Raw genomic sequence first — 21,822 nt, 5'->3', positions numbered from 1 at the left:
ACTGTAGATTTGCAGTTTTTTTTATTATTATTTAATTTACATGACATGTTGATCTATGGAAAATTCAAGTGTTAGTATATTTCTGTTGTAAAACTTCAGAGCATTAAAAAAAAGTTAAGATAAAATGATTGATAGTGAGGGTAAGAACGATTTATTAATGTGTCTTTGAAATTTCAGGCGTACACTGGGACACCTCCAAATGATGAAAAAGAAAAGATAGTTTGGGTCCGTTTTGAAAAAACAGACATCAATGGTGAGTTAATTCTATTTTTGTTTTAGATGTTGTGGAAAAGAATACATTTTGTTTTGTCATGTTAAATTGATGCATTCTGCATAAAACACATTTTGTGAACCATTTTTATTTATTTTTAAGACAAGTGTTTTTATACAGCACAAGAAACCTTTCCAAAGTACACTACCATTTAAAAGGTTTCAGTTTGTTATTCAATGTTTATTGTCACTGTTTTTTCTTCCTTTCTGAATGTTGACTGACCCCAAACTTTTAAAAAGCAGTGTAAGAAGCATTAAGAAATCCTAAACATGGCTATCACAGTAGTTCATATTTATCTTGCCATATTGGGCTAAACAAGTTTTTTATTGCACCAATGCTAGGTCAGCCAAATGCTGTGCAGAAAACATGTGGATAAGATGACTGGCAGAAGTTTAGACATAATTTTCCTCTCAGCGACAACTCCGTTACAGACAGTTTTCTTCATGAGTATATTTAGCCTGTTAGCATCCATAGCTTTAATCCCACAACATTGATAGAACAAGTGTCAACGTCTTGCTTCACTTCATAAGACTTGTATTGACAACCTAGCCATGAGATTTACTTTTACTTTTTCACTTTTATCATTATTTATGCATTCTGTTGTTGTTTGTTGCATTGTTTAACACTTAACATGCCAAGACTTTATTTGCTGTGTTCTGTTTCATGTCTGTTTTGCTGACAATGAGTGTTTCCTGTCCTGTGTCTAGATGTGTCCCGCCTACCAGAGTTCCAAGAGATGCACGGCAGCGGCACTGACCCGCCTCTCTGCTTGATGATTGGCTACACTGATGGAATGCAGATTTGGAGCATATCAGTGAGTGCATTTTAAACTCTCACTCTGCCTTCACCACTCTGGCGGCAACCGAATGCGCATACGTCTATGTAGTTAACGAAAAACAATGTGAAAAGAGCAGTATGTCAAAATTCACAGTATTTGAACTGTTGGCCAAAAAGTACCCGGATGACCTACTACTGCTGGCAAGGTTCCGAAATACACTGGACAATTTACTATCCCATGAGGCTACTAGAGAGAAGTCGTGAATGGCAACTGATGCAACTGCAACTGACACTATCTATCACATGACAAATGTAGTCACATGTCTATCACATGACAAATGTTCTATTTTGTACGGCATTCATAATACACACATTGCTACTAAATTGAACATGCTTTTTCAAAAGAAGTATCTACTCAGAGAGTATGTGATTTCAGACGCAGCCATTGTGTTTTTCCCCTGGACCAGTCTTTCTGTATGACTGCTATAAGGGGATGTACACACACACACAATGTTTTGCACTGGGAAAAAACCCAGAAACCAGTCATTTTAGTGACAGTGATAGTTTAGACAGTGAAAGTCAGTGGTAAATCCAGCACTGACTGACTCCTCCTGACTACCTGGTGTAAACTGTGTTATTTGTCCTTCATTTTTTAATTGAATAGAGATTTTTTTTTTTTGTATTGAAATATAATGTTCACTCAAATTTGACCCAGAAAGGACATTAAGATTGATATTTTTTGATATCACTTGGTATTGCTGACTTGGTGTGGTTTATTTTTTGTGTAATGCTATTACTCTTTATCACCACTCGGTGCCGCCATAGACAAAGGTAAGGCTGTGCCCTAGAAGAATAGAGATTTTATTATTGAAGTTGGGTCAATGATATTGGATATGAAGACACATGCTAAGCTCTGAATCAAATGTCAAATGTAAAAAAATAATGGTAACTACAAATTATATCACTTCCCCAATAAAATAGTGAAAATGTCAGCGTTTTGATTTTACAGTTTCTCATGGTAATATAGATCAAGATATCCATCAGATGATGTTAGTTTCAACCTAACTTAGCATTTATTTTAGAAATTTCATGACAGTTATCATCTCAGAAAGGAGTTGCTTCTCTATTAAATTAATTTGGATGCAGTTCAGCATCATATCATCACAGACATGGGCTCACTATTTTGAAAATGCAAAAATGAATATCACATTTTTTTTTAAGAAGGTGTTACATTGTCTGGCCGTGAGTTGGCTGCAAAGCGTTTGTGACAGTTGCTTAGATGACACCTTCTGTAATGGCGTTGAAGGGAGGAGTAGGAGTGGCACTAGCTGTGGTACATTTCTGCGTTCCTGTGCATTAGCATCTTGGTGGAGCGGAATCTTTGATGGAGGTGTTGCTGGCTCGCAGGAGATAGCATGAAGATTAGATAGGGCTAATTGAAGTGGTGTTGGAGTAAAGGGATGACATGCAGTACATTGGAGGTGTCTCTGCTCTGCTGTTATTATTAAAGCAGCCTGATGCGTTTCACTGTTTGAATAGGTTTTGCCTGATTTATTCCATATATAAAGGGTGATATGTGTAATTTTTTTGTTGTGTAAATACTTTTATATCAGTTGTGGTGCTCCCAATGTGTGTGTAACGAGAGTAATTCATTAGGTATTTAATTGTTAATTTTTGTTTCCTTATTTATTTATTTACAGTTTTACTTTGACTTTGCCATCACTCACTTTATTTAAATTTGATCTTTAAAATCACTTAAAAATCGAATCACTTTAAAATCGCTAAATAATTTGATAAACACTGTTAAACATAATTTTTAGAAAATCAAATTTAAATACAATTACTTAATACAAGTGATTTCAGGTTTTAGTGTTTATTTTGCTTTACTTTGAATTTATTAAGAGAAAATGGTATAAATTATATACATTTTTAAGCATTATCCGCAATAACATGAAAACCAATTATCTGATTATTAGTTTATATAGGCTTACGAAAATCAAATTTTCTAAAATCAAATTTTAGAAAATCAAATTTAAATACAATTACTTAATACAAGTGATTTCAGGTTTTATTGTTTATTTTGCTTTACTTTGAATTTATTAAGAGAAAATGGTATAAATTATATACATTTTTAATTATCTGCCATAACATGAAAACCAATTATCTGATTATTAGTATATATAGGCTTACGTTTTAATATATCATTTTAATTATTACATGATATTATGCCATTTATTCCATATTATTAGATTATGCCATTTAGATATTATTGTATTATCCAAATCCCACATTTTCTTTAGTATTAGCTTGTCATGCACATTTATTGTTTTTCAAAAAAAAAAAAAAAGTAAACCTTTAATTATACCCATTTTATTTATGTCTTGTATTGTTTTTTAATGCATAAAATGCATAACGTCAGAGAGCACATGCTCTCTAGATAATGAATTGGATTTTTGGAGTATTGGATAGGCTTTATTAGGGTCTCTTATTCTCAGATGAAATATTCAATTCCCTTTACAGAAACAAATGATAATTGTGTTGAACATTTTAAAGTCTAAAGACCATTCTAAAAGACAAATTGTTGGTTGCAGTCTATAGAAAGCAGATCAGAAGTTCATATCTATTATTTCTATCATATCAAGAGCCCTGCAGACCAGGAGACAGAGAGGTCACCAATCATTCTTGCCTAATGTGGGATATTGTCGTCTGTTTGTTGCTCTGCTTTCAGATGCTCTCCGCTTTCTAAGTATACAAACGGGGCTGCCGTCTCTCTCTCAGCTCCAGATGCTGTTGGTTCACTCTGATTTGCTGAATTCCATCACACAGAGTGGCTGGAGATTAACAAAACTCATTGTACACTGTATCTAGTGAATGAAACTACAAGAGGGAAAAACAACCAAGAAGCTTCAATTTTGCATATTGCTGTGATAAATAGTAATGTAATAGCTGAGAGGTTGGTGATAGATGCCATCACTAAAGCCGCGTAAAGCGAGGATGAGCAGTCTGGTAATACACTATGACAGTCGCATTAATGTAAACCTCACAATCCTCTAAATTCCATTATTTCTCTGCCCTATTTGCTAGCCAAGGGTTTTGTTTTGTGGTGGCCCAAGTGCATTGCCTCTCTCTCTTGTTTTCTCCCTTTCTGTCTCTCTCTCTCTCTCTCACATCGAATGTACCGTGCTGTAGATGCCATATTAATCTCCTACTTGGCAGTTTCAAAGTCTGCACCGAGCACTTTTAATAAAAACATGACTGATCCTGCATTTGAAAAAGCTACTAATTGTGCAAAAGAGCGATCATCCTCTGTGGGCTTATCTGCTTGAGACACATGGATTATGTCCAGTAATGTGATAAAGGACGTTTCTGTAATTTAACACACATAGAGACGCACATTCAGGGCTTAATTCTTAAAACAAAAAGCTTGCATAAAAGGCTGTAAGGCTGTGGGTCGCCAATCAAAATATTTCCGCCCTTGCGATGTGATATGCCGCTCCCAGCTTTGGTTTCACAGATCTGGATTTCCAGCAGCTTATTGCAGCGTCAGTATGAGAATGACGTGATTAAGGCTAATTTGATTTTTTTGTTTGTATTAATATTACAATCTATCAAATGTAGCTGTTTGTTAAGTGTTGGATATTGGCCCGGGCTAGTTAGTCATGGCAGAGCTTTTTTTGGGGAGCACGTTGACGGAGTACATGGTAGCTTTAGTTTTGTGGTTTTAGTTGTTTGCTCATTCTCCATCCTTCATGAGAAGTTTGTTTCTGTCAGTTTTCCTTGATTTGTCCTTCTCCGTGAACAAATCTCTCTTTGTTTGCCTCCCATTGTTCTTTGATTTCTCACAACCACATTTTTGCCCCTGAGTGGCATGGAATTGATCAGCAGTTTTGAGTTTTCTTACATGGGCAAGGGCAGGAAAAGGCTTACTAACTCCAACAGACCAGATATTCTTAAAAAAAAAAAAAAACTACAATCTTGAAACAAGTTTCCCCTAAACTTTAATTGGTTGCACAGGAGATAGTACCTCCCCAAAATTACACCATTGGTTAAGTCAGTGTTGCTGGATGCTCAAACAATAGCACAGAACCACAATGTTACACTTTTCAGGGAAACCAACTTACTAGTGCCTTACTTATGATTGAATCTTCATTCTAAAGGACTAGTTTACCCCAAAATATTATGTTTGTGTCATTTATTCACTCCCATGTTGTTCTAAAATGCATTTTATTGATCTTTTAACACCTGTGACTGGATCTCTTGAGTTGAACTCCAACCCAATCACTGCACTGTAAAAAAATATTTTCATGATTAGTAATCACAACATTTTTTCTTTTGTCAAATCAACTTAAAAAATTGATGTAGTTCAGAGAACATAATATTTTGAGTTTCTGATGCATAAATCAATCTCCTTCATTGTAGTAACTCAATTTTTCCAGTTTAATGAACTTAAAATTTTAAGGCAACCAGGTTACTTAATTTTTTTAAGTTAAACCAACAATATTTTTTTTTTACAGTGTTGTGAATAAATCATTCACACCACTGTTATGATCTGGATAAATCGATTATTTAAAAAGATCCAATTCAAAAGAATGATTAGATTGTGAATAGAACGTCAGTGTTTCGCATTGCTAGCCTACTTCTCCAAGAAGAGGATCACATTTTGAATAACAACTTAGATTTTAGTCAAGAACAGACCAAAAATGTGTTACTTTACGGCTTCAGAAGGCATATAATGAGTCATATTTATAAAACTACATGGGGCTTTTTTTTTTTCTCATTTTGGAGCTTTACAGCCCCAGTTCTCATTCACATTCATTATATGGAAGATGATAGCCTCAAATTGATTAACAGTTTCCTGTTTTTTGCTCCACTGAAGTAGAGTGATACAGGGTTTCGAACAACATGAGGGTGAGTAAATGACTCACCCATGATTTTAATTTTTGGGTGAACTATTCCTTTTAAATAGGATAGGATATTTAACTATAGTATGAAAAAACAAACTTTATCTTTTAAAACATCACAAGTGTCATGTAATGCCAGGCTTTTTTTTTTTTTTTTTGCTGTCATACAAGCTCTCTGGCGTTTTTTTCTTGAGAGAAATCATGTGGAAATCTTTGATGTTCGTATAGTTGCGGCTCGCGTTGTGTGAGCGGAATTACGAGCCGAGCCGAGCCGAGTACATTACGAGCACCTCTCAACCTCACCGATAATTTTCAAACATGTTTATGTTTTAAGTGTCTTGTAACGTGTGCAATGGCGCATGGCCTCCCAAGTCGCACAGTGTATGCCTGCCTTAAGAGCACGTTTGTCAGTGACTGAAGCCTATTGAGCGTTGCGGCTTTCATCCATTTTCTGTTCATATCCGAAGGCCAGATAAAATTACACATCAGTGTTTTTTGTTTTTTTTTGTTGTGTCTTGCTTTGCTTTGTTCACAGATGTCTGATGTTTATCTTCCAGTTGTTGGGTGACTCATTATCAAGCCACATCACAGCCACTGCAGACCAAACAGAGCATTGTGTGATTTACAGTCAAGTACTTTTATGTCAGGGATACCACAGTATTTAGGGCATTCATCATGGGGTTTCTCTGTCGAACAGAATGTGTTAGCTGATGTGCAAATAAAAGATAAAATGTTGGAGCCTCGTCAACTCTAGTGCAGTTTTATAGATGCCTTTTTGTCCCTGGCCTGATAAGCTGTGTGATGTTGCTCTGGTACAAACCCATAGAAACCTTCAAGTGTATGCATCATCACATTCACACACCCACCGTCCTCTTTTCTGTGTCTTTGAACTTTAAGTTTATCTTTCTTAATAGACTGTCTGTTGTTTTTTACGTTTTCTTTCTTTGTTTCTTCTCTGTGCAGCTGAACGGGGAGGCGCAGGAGCTGTTCTCGGTGCGACACGGGCCCGTGCGAACTGCTAGGATCCTGCCTGCTCCACATATCAGTCAGTATCAGACATCCCACTGCCTCTGTCTCTCTCCTTCTACAGAGCCACCCATAGCCACATGCATGCATTACTTTTATCTTAAAGTATCCCCTTAAAACTTTTTGGGTACACTTAAAATGCATGAATAAATGTGCTCTTTGAAATAAATTATATTTGGGGCTCACTATATAGTTTAGGACTTCCTAAAATCTCCACTCAGATTTTGTCTTTGTAATCAAACAAATTAAATGCATTAATGCTTCGTAATTCCAGCAATATGTAAAATTGTTAACTTGACATACAGTATACTAGCATTCACAATTTTGTGGTCAGTATTTTTTTTTTTTTTTTTTTAGAAAATAAATGAATTATTAAGTTTTATTAAACAAGGATGCATTACATTGATCAAAAGTGACAAATGATTTTTGCATTTTAACATGCAAAAGATTGATCTTTTTTACTTACTATTTTCCATTTAAATGCGTCAAAAATACGGGAAAAAAGTGTATTACGGTTTCTACATAACTATTATGCAACACAACAATATTTTAACATTGATAATAATGAAATGTTTTTTGAGCACCAAATCAATATATTAGGATGATTTCTTAAGGATCATGTGACAATGGAGTAATGGCTGATGAAAATCAGCTTTGCATCACAGGAATAAATTACATTTTAATATATACAAATAGAAATGTTTTTTTTAATTTGTAATAATATTTCAAAATATTACTGTTTTTATTGTAGTTTTGTTCAAATAAATGCAGCTTTGGTAAGCATAAGCGACCTCTTTGAAAAACACTAAAACAATCTTACCGACATTAAACTTTTGAACGGTAGCATCTGTGTCTTTGTTAATTGAATTGCAAGACAATTAATTTCATGTAGTGCTTTTTCTTTCTTATAAAAACTGTTAAGACATTTAATTTTGCCATCCTAATTATGCCACCCCGGAAATATAAATATAAAATTAAAATGAATATTTTTTGTTGTTGCATTTTTAGCATTCCCCCCACCCCACTGTTGTCCAAAATAAACCTAACCCATTTTGAGGTCATGAAGCCCATGACAGAATTCTTTTCATCACGGCATTTAAAACTGCTGCTTTGAAATATTATTACAAATTCTACATTCCAGTGACATCTTGATTTTCAGCTTGTCAGGAACAAGTGTCCACCCCCAAATTGAAATATGCGTTGACAGAGTGTGATCTCCCACTACACGTCATATGTTACACAAATAGCATGTCATGTTTGCCACTGTTATTTGTCTAGAAAATTGGAAGGAAGTAAAATCAGTTTTCGGCAGTTACATGCTTTTGCGAATCAAGTTAAACCGAGATGTGGCAATTTCTACAATTCCATGTCTCTCTTCCTTACTGGCTTTTCCATATATCATGTTTAAATTAAAGACTGCCTCCTGTTTCTTAATAGTGCAGAGCGCTTGCCAGAGCCCCGCTGTTTTCCCATCATAATATTAAAATCAGTCCTTCACGATTATGTTGGCTTGCTGTCAGCTGGCTGCCTGGACTTTTACCGCCGCTCTGGCAGAGAGGAACTGCAGACTTCTGAGATTTTCCTTCTCTTTCATCACGGCTCACTCATTGGCCATCGCATGCCTGCTTTCATTCCATTTGTTAAAGGATGAAAATGAATCCTCTGACAAAAGAATGCACGCTACATCTTACTAAACAAAAATACATTCAACCCAATGAGCTGTGATTTAAATATCGATGTTTTGTCAAACGGTCCCATTTTAATTTCTTTGTCATGATTTATGATTTTCCATAATTTCTGTGACGTGTATAAAATTCTGAAATCAGTTAAAGTATTTTTGTTTTGTTTATGCCTCGCTAAATAAGTGTCATGGGCATAATCAAATGTAAAAACAAAAGGAATAGGAAATGCAGTCATATTGTAGTGTGACATTTATGTGCCGAATTTGCGTTCTGTCCTTTCTGCAGATTTAAACAATGCACAATAAAGGCATTGAACGGCGGCTGGATTTGGATAAAAGAGAATTGTCATAATAAGAAGCAGCAGACGGCCAACACATGAGGAGAGCGCTTCTCGGCTAAATCAAATGAATTGTACAAGTGGGGAAACTGATTGCGATCTGTTTGGCGCAAACAGTGTCACACTGTAGTGGGATTAAAAAAGAGTAATTGTTTTAGCTGGGTGGGCGGATTTGGAAAGTCCTGAAAATAGGTGTCAATTTTAATAAGGGAAGGTCTTTCCCAGAATAAAGGAGGAAGTTCTGCTTTCTCTAAAGAGGCAAACTGACTTTTTTTCACATCCGTTCTGTTTTTGACTTGTGCTGTTGTTTTTGAAATGATTTATTTCTAGGTGACTGCTATCATATCCACAGCTGACCAAAAAATATGCCATTGTTTCCTCTCCGCTTAAATGCACTCCGCTTTATCCCACCTTCGCAAACGGCCCTCCTATCAATGTATTATTTACTGAAATGCAGGAAATGTGTCATGTCTTCCAGAAAACAATCTCGTCAATACTACTCGGCATGAGTTGAAAGCAGACATTGGAAAATACAAATGAAAACCACTTGTTTCAAAGACCAGCCGTTTTCGAGGCACACCGCTACAGGCGGAGAGGAGCACGGCTTGGTTTTCTGCACCTTAATTGTTCTTTTAAATAAAAGGCAGCTGTTGTCTTTTAGAGGCCTGTTGTATTTGCATTCTGATTGGATATCGTGACCAGTGGCAATGTTTGATGACAGAGATGTGAAGATGGAGGAGAGGCCCTTTAAAGTGTTAAGGTTTGAGAATGACACATTCTCATGTCTCACGCCATGCCACAGGGACCATACTTTTCTGGAGCTGATTAGTGTCATGGCATGACTGCACAAATTACAGCTCCACAAAGGCTAACATCTTCTTCTATCCGGACATGAATGGAAACCAAGAGAATTAGATAAATATGGGATCTGTAAACTTACTACGACATGTTTTCTCCACCCAAAACATGCCTACCGGCCTTTTGCCATTCTGTAATTCCTCCGAAGCCTTGAAATGAATGCCAGTGAGACAGAAGACTCCTTCTATAGCTTTGAAGGCTTATTCTTTATTAGAGTCAGAGGAGAAATGGTTTTCGTTCAACACATTGCGCAGAGTGGCGTTTCTGTTCTCTGTCTCAATTTAATGTCTTGCATGGTGGTATTTCAATTTCAAAGTCTCTGTGAGGACCAGGGCATTATATTTTGGTGGTAACAGTGTGTGAATATCAAGGGCTGACAGGAAAGAGGTGCCCGCTTTGTTTTTACATTTTTTTTTTGTGGACATTTTCAAGGCATCATTTTTAATTCCAGAACTCTTGTAATGCAATCAGTACGCTTCCTGTTGCTGTAGTTTTTTTGTAAAAGCTTGAGTTCGAAGGGTGGGTGGCTTTGGCAGAGACACAACGGGCCTCATATGCGTGTGGCTAATGAATGTCCCTCTTTATGTGGGTCAGTGGTTAATTTTCCCCTTTCTGTCCCTCCGGCTGCAGGTTCCCTCAACACTGACAGCTTCGCTGAGAAACGGCCCCTCCTTGGCGTGTGCAAGAGCACGGGCTCTTCGGGGTGAGTGCACAACGACGATGTCACTTCCACTGTCAGCTCGGCCTAGTGTTTTGCATGGTGCCAGAGTTTTCCTATTCGCAGGTCTCTGCTGATAGTTTTTCAGCTACACACAAGCACAGTTTCAGCACAAGTTGGGATTTATGCCACAATAATAGAAGGATTTTCTTTTTGTACTCTGGTATTGGCAATCTTTCAACATTGATAATAATAAGAAGAAATGTTTCTAAAAAGAATAGAATGTTTTCTGAAGAATCATGTGACACTGAAGACTGTAATGGCTGAATAAATGATATATAAAAGTTTTATATTTAAAATATTATGTATATACACACACAGTATTTGAAACATACATAGTGAATAATTGTTAATTTTCAGCTTGTCAGAAACAAGTGTCCACCTAATTAAATTGTTGTCAGTTTTTTTTTTTTTTTTTAAACTCAACAACCATTGTTTTTATTTGTCACTGTGAAGGCTTGAGCTGTGAAAATATTTGTGTACGGTTTAAAATATTATTTTAGACCTTGTTCTTTATTGTTCATTTGAGAAACGCCAGTTGAGGTTGAATGCAGGTCAAGGGCATTTAAGATCTTTGGATTTTTCCCCAAGTGACATTTTATGGGTATAGTAGGCTTGCATCCATCTCCTGCTGTGTGCGACACAAGTGGAGACATGTAAAACTCTTCATGAGGTGAAGCCCATGTGCTAATGGAATGTTCCGTCGTTGTCCGGTTTATGGCTTTTTCCCGTTTTAAAGCGTGGTTGAGTCTAAGCCACATCCCTTAGTGTGTGCAACATTTAGATGTTATGAGCTACAGATCCTAAGTGCATTTGAAAACCTGTAATTTGTTATACATAATAACCTGCATCAAAGGTCTGATGGGACCAGGGAGTGGTCTGGAGAGAGACGGCCAAACCCTGCTGACGAACTGACCAACCCGGTCAGCTCCAGAGGGCCAGATCTGCAACCTTGGACTCCTGACAGAGACAGACTGCGATCTGTGAGAAATATGCCCCCTAAGGGAGTGAGAGGGAGCAGGGCACATCAGTTATTGGCTCTTCTCCTCCCCTCAGCTACGTCTGCCACCTCTTAAAACGAACTCCTCCGCTGCTGCAAATCTTAACTCAATATTTCCTCCCGAGGAAATAGAATAAGGAAGTCTGTCTTCAGCACACTTTGATGGAGACCACCGTCCCAGGCGTTCCAAGACTAGAGCTTTGCTCTGCCGGCGCTTATGCAGCCAAACGCCCCGTGTCCGCCCCGGCATGGAGACAGGCTCTGGCGGTTTGGCTTTGTACTCCAGCAACGGTTGGTCTAATGCTGAAAACATGCCTCGTGTTGAAAACCATAACCCTCTCCCTCCGGGTGAATGGTGTTGCCGCTGCTATGTTCCAGTAGAAGTGTTTGGTAAATAGCCTAGCTCTGTGTTTTTCTTTTTTCTTTTTTTTTTTTTTTTTTGAAAGGCTGCACTGTGCTCGGTTCTTTCCCCTTTACTGAAATAGTTCATAAACTTACCAAAGTCCTCACACGATTTTTAGTATATAATCATTTTGAAATAACAGCTTTTGTCAACCACCATTGTGGATGCTGTCTTGCCACTCAAATGGAAAACAGATTGCAGTCTTGGCCGATACAGCACTGCTGGTTTAGAAGTTGGTTCACTCAGCTTTAGGCTTAGATTACAAGATTTGCAAATTAAAGGAAAACCAGAAAGAGGAAAAAACATGTGCGCTAAATCCTTCGTTGCAGAACTCCAGCCAGACACATTCAATATCATTTTATCAATGGAGGGGATTATGTCTTAAGTCCAAACAACGTATGGATCTGGTGAATTTCCTGACAGCAAAGTACACATGCCGCCCTTCTATAGCGCTGGTACAGTTTGCAAATTAGCAAAGAATGAATGTGCTATTCAATCCACTGTTGGACCCCACTTGTATCTGGAAAGGATTTGGTTTTCCACAGTACTATTGTTTTCTTTTTACTTTAATTAGGGCTACAGGTATTACACTGACCAGGTTGAGCCTGTGTTCTTTTGTGCCAAAACGTGTCAATCATATCTATTTAAAACAAGCATACAAAAATAAATATGTAAATTGATTTCAGTCTGAATATAGCAAGAGTAATAATTATACATCGCATTACATTGTTAGTTGGTTGAATATTCTCATTGAAGAAAGTGTATGTGTGGGTGTCTGTACTGTGTGTGTGTATATATATATATATATATATATATATATATATATATGAAGAGTTCAGATGCAAAAGCCTCTAAGTGCCATTTGAAATTTTCTTCTAGAATGATAATTTTTATCAAGCTTGTATATTTAAATGCAGTATTTTCACTTAAATGGCAATGATAATTACTTATTAATTGTTATTTAAGTGAAATTAATGAGCTTAAATATACAAGTTTGATAAAAATCAACATTAAAGAAGAAAATTTCAAATGGCATTTAGAGGCTTTTGCATCTGAACTCTTCATATATATATATATATATATTACATTTACAAGTATGCCAGATGGAATATAGCCTTGCAACTTTTAATTCATGGATCTGAAATCTAACAACATTAAAACCATGAGTAGAAAATGAAAAAATAAAAAAAAATAATAATTTCAAACGATTGAAAATGTAAAGGATGTAATTTTAAAGGAAAATTAAATGGTTACCAAAAATGTCAACCATTTAGTTGCAGAACATTTGGTATAACCTCAGTATCAGAACATAAGGAATAAAAATCGGTCTTTAAGCTGGATTTAAAAGCATGTCATTTAACCATTTGTGTCCTCTGCAGTGAGTATGTTTGGAAGGGGTAAAAGTTCACCCTCGCAAGAGGCCTGCTTTTGTTCTCTGGATTGTAGAGAAATTAAGTCGTTGGGCAGGCAGAAAACAGTGCCCTCTCTTCCTTCCCCTCAAATTTCCAGATCTCCATGGAGAGGATGTGGATGTTTTTTTTTTTTTTTTTTTTTTTTTTGCAATCCTCTAATGCAATCCTCTGTCATTGTGGAGATTACGGCTGGACTGCTGTCAGGGGTTACAACACGTGGAGGTTCGGAAGAAGGTCCAGTCCTCACGGGCATAGAGCCATGACTTCGGCCACACTGTCCCTGGCTCCGGGATGGTGGCAGAGGTCCAGTAAATCTCCCACTGTATGGCTCTGAAGAGCAGAGCATCAACCCACTGTCTGCTCAGTATTATCAAAGAGATCTCTTTTTCCTTTTTCTTTAACCTTGTCCCTGATTGTCCTTACTCAAAGCTGTATCCATGCAAAGTCCTGCTGGCACCCACTGCCTGCTTATTAATTACACAATGGCTTTGAGGAGCGGAAAGCCAGTGTTGTCCACTGACTATTTTTAAAGCGATTTAGCTAAAGCCTACTGTGCTATTAAGCTGTGCTTTTCATTGCGTTTTTATTGAGATGTGAGAAATCCCTCTTAAGTGTATTAAATGATAAATCTCTGTGCGTTTGAATTAGACACAGGATTAAGGGAGGATTGGGAAGTGATGCTTTTAGAGCCCATGAGCCTGTTACTCTCTTGCCATCACACCTGGATCTGTGAGATCTCTTGGCTCGGTGGGTGCAACCTTGCAGAGATAAGTGAATGTAAATAGGAGACATGTCATCTGGTGGTGGTGTCATTGAAAAATATTGCAAACACATTTTACTGTCTCCCAAAGTAAATTTAAAGGAACGGTTTACCCAAAATTGTTCTAGTCGTCGTTGTACCTCTATAAATTAGATGGTAATTTATTAAGTGGCTAGAATGAATTGTTTAGCAATTTTTACATTTTTAATTTGTGTGTATTTAGTTGGCTGTTGTATTTATTTATTATTTTTTTTGGCACACACACAAGATATTAAGGACTGTTTGTCTCTCTCCTCTGCCATTGCACTTGATGCATGGGTCTGCTATAAAACCATTGTTTACTTTTGGTCTCTTATGTGTGGACATTAAACAAGATTAGAAGAAATAAAACCTCTATATGGTCATGAATCATCAGAGATGTCCAATTCTTTATTTGGAAGCTCAGGGAGTGAAACGCAATGTTAAAAGTTTATCACTCCGCCTCACACATAATCTCATTCTCCTCTGTCATTTGTCATGTTTTACCATATCTGTATTTTGCTTCATGTTTCAGTGTAATTTGAGGTAGGCGTTATGATCTGTTGATAGGTCTGACAGACACAATCCTCGCTCTTACAGTCACGTTAAAGATGAATGCGTTTCCTTCTTCTGATGGATCCTCCACCCTTCAAGTGATTTGGAAAGTTCAGGCCAGGTGCATTGTTGGGTCTCAGATCATCCCTGTGTGCTTTTTCATGCTGACTCGATGGCCACATAATTCAAGCTCTCTGAGGATGGGAATCGCATGGCTTTGAAGTTTTCCCTGTTTTTAAGGGCATTTGTCTCAGATCGGTTTTCCATGAGCAGACTTCTCCTTATCTTTCCGATTAATTGCAGAGGAGGCGCACAGGCGTGTAACATCATCTTTTTCATGATTGTGCAAATTTAGGACTATTGTGCCTATTACATTTCTTAAGTGGAAAAAAAAATCTTTTTTTTTTTTTGAAGATGTGATTTTTTTTTCTAGTGCATTATTTTCAGTATTAGGGTTTTTATTGTTAAATAATTTGGTAATTGTTCTAATTCCACTTTTAATGCCAATCAATGATTTGCAATTTGAGCTTATCCATAAGTTCATTTGAGGTATCATGAGAAGCTGTTCTCAGACCTGTCCACCTTGCCATCCCATTCGCCATTTTTTTTTAGTAATTAAATGCTGTAAACACCAGTACAAGAGCACCAGTGCCCCTGCAACAGGCTCATTTCAATGTGTTTCCAATATGCATGCAAATCTGTGTAGAGCCCAGTGAAAGGGGAGGAAATGTATTTCTGGCAGTGCTGCAGACATGGAGCTGCGGTTGAACTTTTTACCCTAATTACTTTCCCGCTAATGCCCACGGCGTGCTGGAATCAAAGGGCCCCCTCAGGCCCCAAGAAGCCTGTGATGTGGCCAGCGTTTGTTGTGTGTTGAAGCTCGGCTTGAGAAAGACAGGGGCAGAACGAGAGAGAGAGAGAGGGCGCAAAATTGTGACAGCTTTTTTTTTTTTTTTCTTCTCAAAAATGTCTCCGTTACCACCCACCTCACTTGTTGCCTACAAAAATAGAGTAATTGTTTTCATCTGTGTTTTTACATTGCCGTACTTGGAAATAGCTGTTATAAATCAATACGATGCTGGCTCGAGGGACTTATCACGGTCCAGAGATCAGAGTTGCGATTTGTCCGTTTCTTCATTTTCCTCAAACACCTTTTGAAAGGAATGTCTCACACTTTAAGCATCTGTTTTTCATGTTTCTCAAATAATAACAAAAAGCCAAAGAGGATAATAAAAGATCTTTATATCTTCCCTTATCTCAGAAGAAATGTTACACTGGGTGGGTTTATCGCAGTTTTAGATGATTGAACTTTTGAACAGACTTCAACTTTGTCCACTTTTAACAGATTTATTCTTATGTTTATTAATGGCATGTTTATTGAGTTTAGTTAGTGAATTAAGCTCCACATTATGTTCTGCGGTGTGAGGGTCGCCTGGTATTTCATTTGGTAAGGCAGTATTTGTTTTGCATTTCCAGAGCATGTAATTGTCTGTTCGTATTCGGAAAGCTTGTAAAGTAGCTGAAACCAAAATGCGATGACGTAGCCCTATAAATGGATTTACTCGCTAGTGCTGATCTGCGCTTCCAGACTTCCTATTTTATATTCCTTTACTCTTGTCAGTTTCCGTTCATGATAGTGAAATGATTTAAACCTTACAATGTTAAAAGCACCAAATTGGTTATCTAACAGGGTTCAGAGTCATGCTAAAATACAGACATCAAAAAGTTTACGAGATTATAAAAGTGATGAGTTGGCTAGCTTGTCACATAGTGGCGTAATGTGCGTAATTACCATTGTAAACATATGTGTTGCTAAATTTAAGCCTGACCTTAACTGTAAAAATTGTTAATGTTCCACTCGAGAGTGACTTCTCCCATTTGGTTACCACGAGGGAGGCTGAGACCAGAAAAAGGGCCTTTTTTTATTGTCTTACCACGTTGAGGGGAGATGGATTTTGCAGGTGTGTCTTGTGAAGTTTTGCGTCGCAGTTAAGATTGTTTAAGCCGAGCCGAATAAAGATGTTTGAATTTAGCAGACTTGAACTTGTGAGTGCAGGTCACCCTCACTTCCTGTATTTAAAATAATTGTGACAAAAAAAAAAAAAAACTGACTATTTTTTTTAAACACGGACAAATTAAGTAGTGCATTTCAATGAGAAATAACCAGGAGAAAAGTAGATTTTTCTCTTTATCCTTAAAAATTATGCTATTAAAAAGTTAATGCACAATAACTTTTATGACCCCATGTTAATCAGATTTAGTACATGTATTAACTTGGCCTTTGCTAAAGAAATGGCCTGGATGAAAGTGACATATATAAAGTTGGATGACTGAAACCATGGGACCAGGTCATAATATCTGTGCTCGATATCACCTAAAAGTGTGCTACACTGAAACGCTGATATGATTTTATAACGATAATTTAAATTTACTGACGCTTTCAAATCGAAGTCTCGATTCTCAGCGAGAGGAAATTGTATTATGTTGAGCGTGCACTGCATCCATTAGAAGCGGGCCATTAGTTACAATGCAAAAAGGCAAACAATTGAAGTGGCCAATTTGATGATTCTTTTTTCAAGGCTATCATTGTCCCGTTAATCAATCTGGGAGCATATCATTTGTGTCACATTGGCTCTAAAACGCTTTAAATTGGATTGATCTGACCCAGATTATATTGAAATCAATGAATAGTGGCTCTAAGACAAGTTTAGGAAGTTAAATGCCCCTATTAATCTTGGTGTCTGAATCCAGTGGGGGTTTTAGCCATGATGATAATTTTTTTGTAGATATCTGTCTCTCTCACAGAGACTTCAAGCGTCATCAGAGGGGAATAAAAATGCCGTCTAATAGCGTTTGCAGATTTCTGCAGTCCATTTGACACACTTAAGCTATGTTCACACAGCAGACACTGCATGGTGTGTCCCCAAATTCATGATATTTAATGTGTATACACCCACTGGCCACTTTATTAGGTACACCTTGCGAGTACCGGATTGCCTTCAGAACTGCCAGAGCTGTAATCTCCACTTAATTCCTCTGACCTCTGGCATCAACACAGCATTTTTGTCCACAGAACTTCCACTCACTGGATATTTCACTTATTTTCAGATCATTTTCTGTAAACCCTAGAGATGGTCGTGGAAATCCCTGTATATCCGCAGTTTCTGAAATACTCAGACTAACTTTTTTTTACTAGGAACACAGTGACCCCCAACTGAAAATTTTAAGGGCACAACCAGAAAATTTAGGAGCACACACTAAATCAACATTATACTAATTTCTAGTGTATTACTAATAAATACTTTTATAATAGATGCAGAAATTGCAATGCCTTTGCCCTTTGATTTAACGTTAAAACCTCTTGTCTTCTAAAAGCAAGTGGCAGTGTCGTTTCTTTTTAATTTATTAATATGTCACTGCCTACTCTATGCTTGAGGCTAAGATTGTGTTAAACTAGCGTATTGTGTTGAAACTGTGAAGCACTGTCGACAAACTTCATGTTCCCCGCAGTTATGGGGTAGCGACTGCAACATTCGCAGTTCATGGAGTTCGTCTCCTTCCAGTACTGCCTTAACCAGCTGAATTCTCGCAGCCAGTCTTCACAAAAATGGTGGCTTTGGCCTTTTTGACCACAAAAACCTCACACTCTGAATCGTCTTCAGACTGTGACACTATCCGCGATGTTTCAAATAGCTCACGGTTCAGTTTGTATCATGGTTTTAGGTTCACGGTTTCGGTATGATTCGGTATGTGCTGTGTTCAGTGGAAAAAAGACTACTGTCAAATAAAATAAAGAAAATATGAACAAAAATCAAAAGCACAAGCAAAAGCACAAATAAATACAATAGAGCAAAGATACTAATAAAATAAACAATGCTTTTCGGGTAGGTCTAGGTCCAAATTGAATAAAATGATCAAATGTAAAATAAAATTGCATATTTGACTATATAATCTAAAGATGAATCCGTATTAAAGTTACAAAAGCTATTAAATTCAGAGCTGATTCAGTAGGCCTACATAATGTCTTTCTTGACCGTATAAGTTCACTGTCTTAAAGCATAACAGACTATGTCTGCTTGGATACCTATCAAGACAGACATGTTGACATACTTTTTGTGTGAATTTGTTCATTCCAAGTGCAAGACTTCAGGAGAACTCAACAATAGAACTCAATATTTGCGCGCTGTCTGAGATGAGTAGCCTACACATACACACACCCGTGTGCGCACAGACAAGCGCACTAATCTTATAGAAGTGAGTTCTCTTTCGCGTCTAGCTCTTGAATGTTTACATTGGCAAAACTTAAATGAGTTTAGTTTAAACACCGATGGTAATGTCTGCAGTTCAGGTCTCGCCTGCGCTCGTGTACTATCAACTCTCGGGTGATTATGGCGTAAATGACAGATCATCTTCGAGATTTGGCACTCACATTGAACAGTGTTTACGAAGAGTAATTTTTTTGATCTTCGCTTTTGTAATGTATTATTTGGGAAGTCAGCTAGTGAATTTAACTGGCACACTAGCCACAGATTGGAAGAATGAGTCAATAGTTTGCTTGTTCATTGCACAGCAGGTCGTCTCCGTCTCCTTCCGAGAGATGTTTAAACACGCATTCCCTGACCCATTCGCATGGCCATTCCCTGCTCTTCTCTCACTCATTGGCCAGCCACAAATTCCGGATTCATTGATAAGCCCCTTCCACCTTTAAGGTGTAAAAAAAAAAAAAGGACAAATTTACTGGTCTTACATGTACAAATGGATGTAAAATTCAGTTGCACAGTCAAATTTTGGTTGCAGTCTGGAGCCCTGCTCAGACCAGCCTGTCTGGCACCAACAACCACGCCACGTTCAAAGTCACTTAAATCAGCTTTCTTCCCCATTCTAATGCTATGTTTGAACTTCAGCAGATTGTCTTGACCATGCATGCTTTGAGTTGCCATGTGATTGGCTGATTAGATGTTTAACGAGCAGTTGAAAATTTTTACCTAATAAAGTGGCTTCTAGTTATAAATGAATATTATTTGTAATATAATATTTCTTATATGTTATATTAATTGATATTGTTTTATTTGATTAAATTTACTATATTTTATTGTTTTTAAATATACAGTATATTGATATGATATACTATATGTATTTTTTGTGGAAATTATAATTAAGATGTGTACATTTACATGTATGCAAAGAAAAATGTAAATTATTTAAAAATTGTACCTATATTATATTATATTATATTATATTATATTATATTATATTATATTATATTATATTATATTATATTATATTATATTATATTATATTATATTTTCTAGTTGATGGATGCATCATATGACATTTTTCCTTAAAGGGCCCCTATTATGGATTTTTGAAAATGACCTTTCATGAATTTAGTGTGTAACATAGCTCTAAGTGAATAAAAACATCCTGCAAAGTTTTAAAATTAAAAGTAAACCATATTTAAAGCTATAGTCGACTCTGAATCAGTGAAATGAAATAGAGCTTGGCTGATGTAAACATTGCATACATGCACTGTTATTGATACAGTTTCCACGTGTTCACCATAATATATTACAAAAGTACTTGGTAAATAAATTAGTAAAAGTAAAATAATGTTTTTTTTGAAGGAAATGCACTTGTTAATGCTGATGGTGAGGAATTACAGTTGCAACATCTCATACCTCAAACTGAGTACCTTTAGTGTATCACTGAGAAACGTCCTGCAGTTGTCCTTGAGAGGGAGGTTTGGGTTGAATAACTAGTTCTTCCAATGACAGTCAGAGCTGACGTTGTTATTATGGCAATGGGCATTTTGGTTTTCAACACGGTAAACCAATCACAACAGACTGAACTGTCTGGCCAATCAGAGCAGAGTAGCTCGCTGAAGGAGGGATTGATTCATCTGACGAGTCATTTGAGATTCATTGAAAATTAAAGTGTAATATGAGGAAATTAAATGTTTTTTGACCTTTGATGCATGTAATCCTGTTGTAGGAGACTCCAAAACAACATTAGGAAACGTTAAAATAGCATAACAGGGCACTTTAAATTAAAAGCTTTTCAAAAACATGTGAAACCGACCTGAAAAGAAAGTACATTTCTGATTCTGAGAACTTGGCACGTGTTTTTAAATTTTTTTTTTTTTTATCGTCTCTTATTTGTCATTGACACAAATCAAATGAACAAACTCATGCACTGATTGGAAAATTCTGATTGGAAAGAAATATGTACAACCTCCCTCTTTTTTGTTGTTGATTCCAGCAGAGTGTGTGTTGTCGCTGACCTGTTTTTGTGTGCTTGTATTTGTGATGTGGCTCTGAGACAGCTGGCCGATGTAGAGATGCAGCTATGGGCATGCGTTCATGTCTGCGGTGGGTTCTACCGCTTACTGGATTGTGTTGTTGACACGCGTGCTGTAATCCAGCCCTGGGTAAGCCTACAAACTCCCACAGTGGGCTCAATCCAACCACGGGTCAGTTTTGCCGCGCAACTTTACCTTTTGGCCAATCCAGAACTCCAAATGGCCAAAGCATGACTTTAGACTTGTGGGATGATTCCATCAGTCACCAAAGCATCTGAGACACTGAGTCTCAGCTGCAGGCTTGACCTTTCAGGCAATGAGAATGGGATGTCTATCACACTCAGCGAGCCTCCTGCTCCTAAAAATTATCATGCTCTCTTAAAAACATTATGTGCAATCTGTCCACCCTGACCTCAAGCCAGATCGCTGAGGAGAAGTGGCTCAAATGGCAGCTGTTTGGGAACATGCTCAAAGTACAGGCTGGATTTGCACTCGTCACGGCTTCACTCAGAGATCACTCACAGTCTGTGAAAGTAATGACAAATTAAAAACCTCCCTGGCTCTTCATCACTCAGAATCAAAACTCTAAAGTATAGGATGTTGAGACGCACCACAGCTTTTTTCATTTATGGTTTAAGTACTTCCATGTTCCACAATTTGTGGTTTGATGTCTTGGCTGCTTTGTAAAAACTGATACGTGCATGTTTGAAAAAAGAAAAAGAAAAAAAGAGTTGTTTCCTCGACATGCTGTCCGTGCTGTTTTATCTAGTGTTTGAATGCTTGTAAAAACAAAGAATTGGGTTCAT

At 37.1% G+C, this 21,822-nt stretch overlaps 1 protein-coding gene across 5 annotated transcripts in view; it reads left to right on the top strand.

Annotated features, from left to right (window-relative positions):
* Positions 1 to 21,822, top strand: part of bcas3 (BCAS3 microtubule associated cell migration factor) — a 222,501-nt gene that overhangs the window by 1,416 nt on the left and 199,263 nt on the right. For all 5 annotated transcript variants that reach the window (XM_039671015.2, XM_039671017.2, XM_039671016.2 and 2 more), the window contains exons 4-7: positions 178 to 253; positions 979 to 1,085; positions 6,913 to 6,994; positions 10,483 to 10,555. In XM_039671015.2, coding sequence (XP_039526949.2) covers positions 178 to 253; positions 979 to 1,085; positions 6,913 to 6,994; positions 10,483 to 10,555 — 338 coding nt within the window. The remainder of the gene's footprint in view (positions 1 to 177; positions 254 to 978; positions 1,086 to 6,912; positions 6,995 to 10,482; positions 10,556 to 21,822) is intronic.

Source organism: Pimephales promelas, chromosome 16, assembly GCF_988280905.1.
Source record: "Pimephales promelas chromosome 16, fPimPro1.hap1.1, whole genome shotgun sequence".
NCBI lineage: Eukaryota > Metazoa > Chordata > Actinopteri > Cypriniformes > Leuciscidae > Pimephales > Pimephales promelas.
The sequence above is the reverse complement of the archived record's forward strand: the minus strand, read 5'-3'. Positions and strand labels throughout refer to the sequence as shown.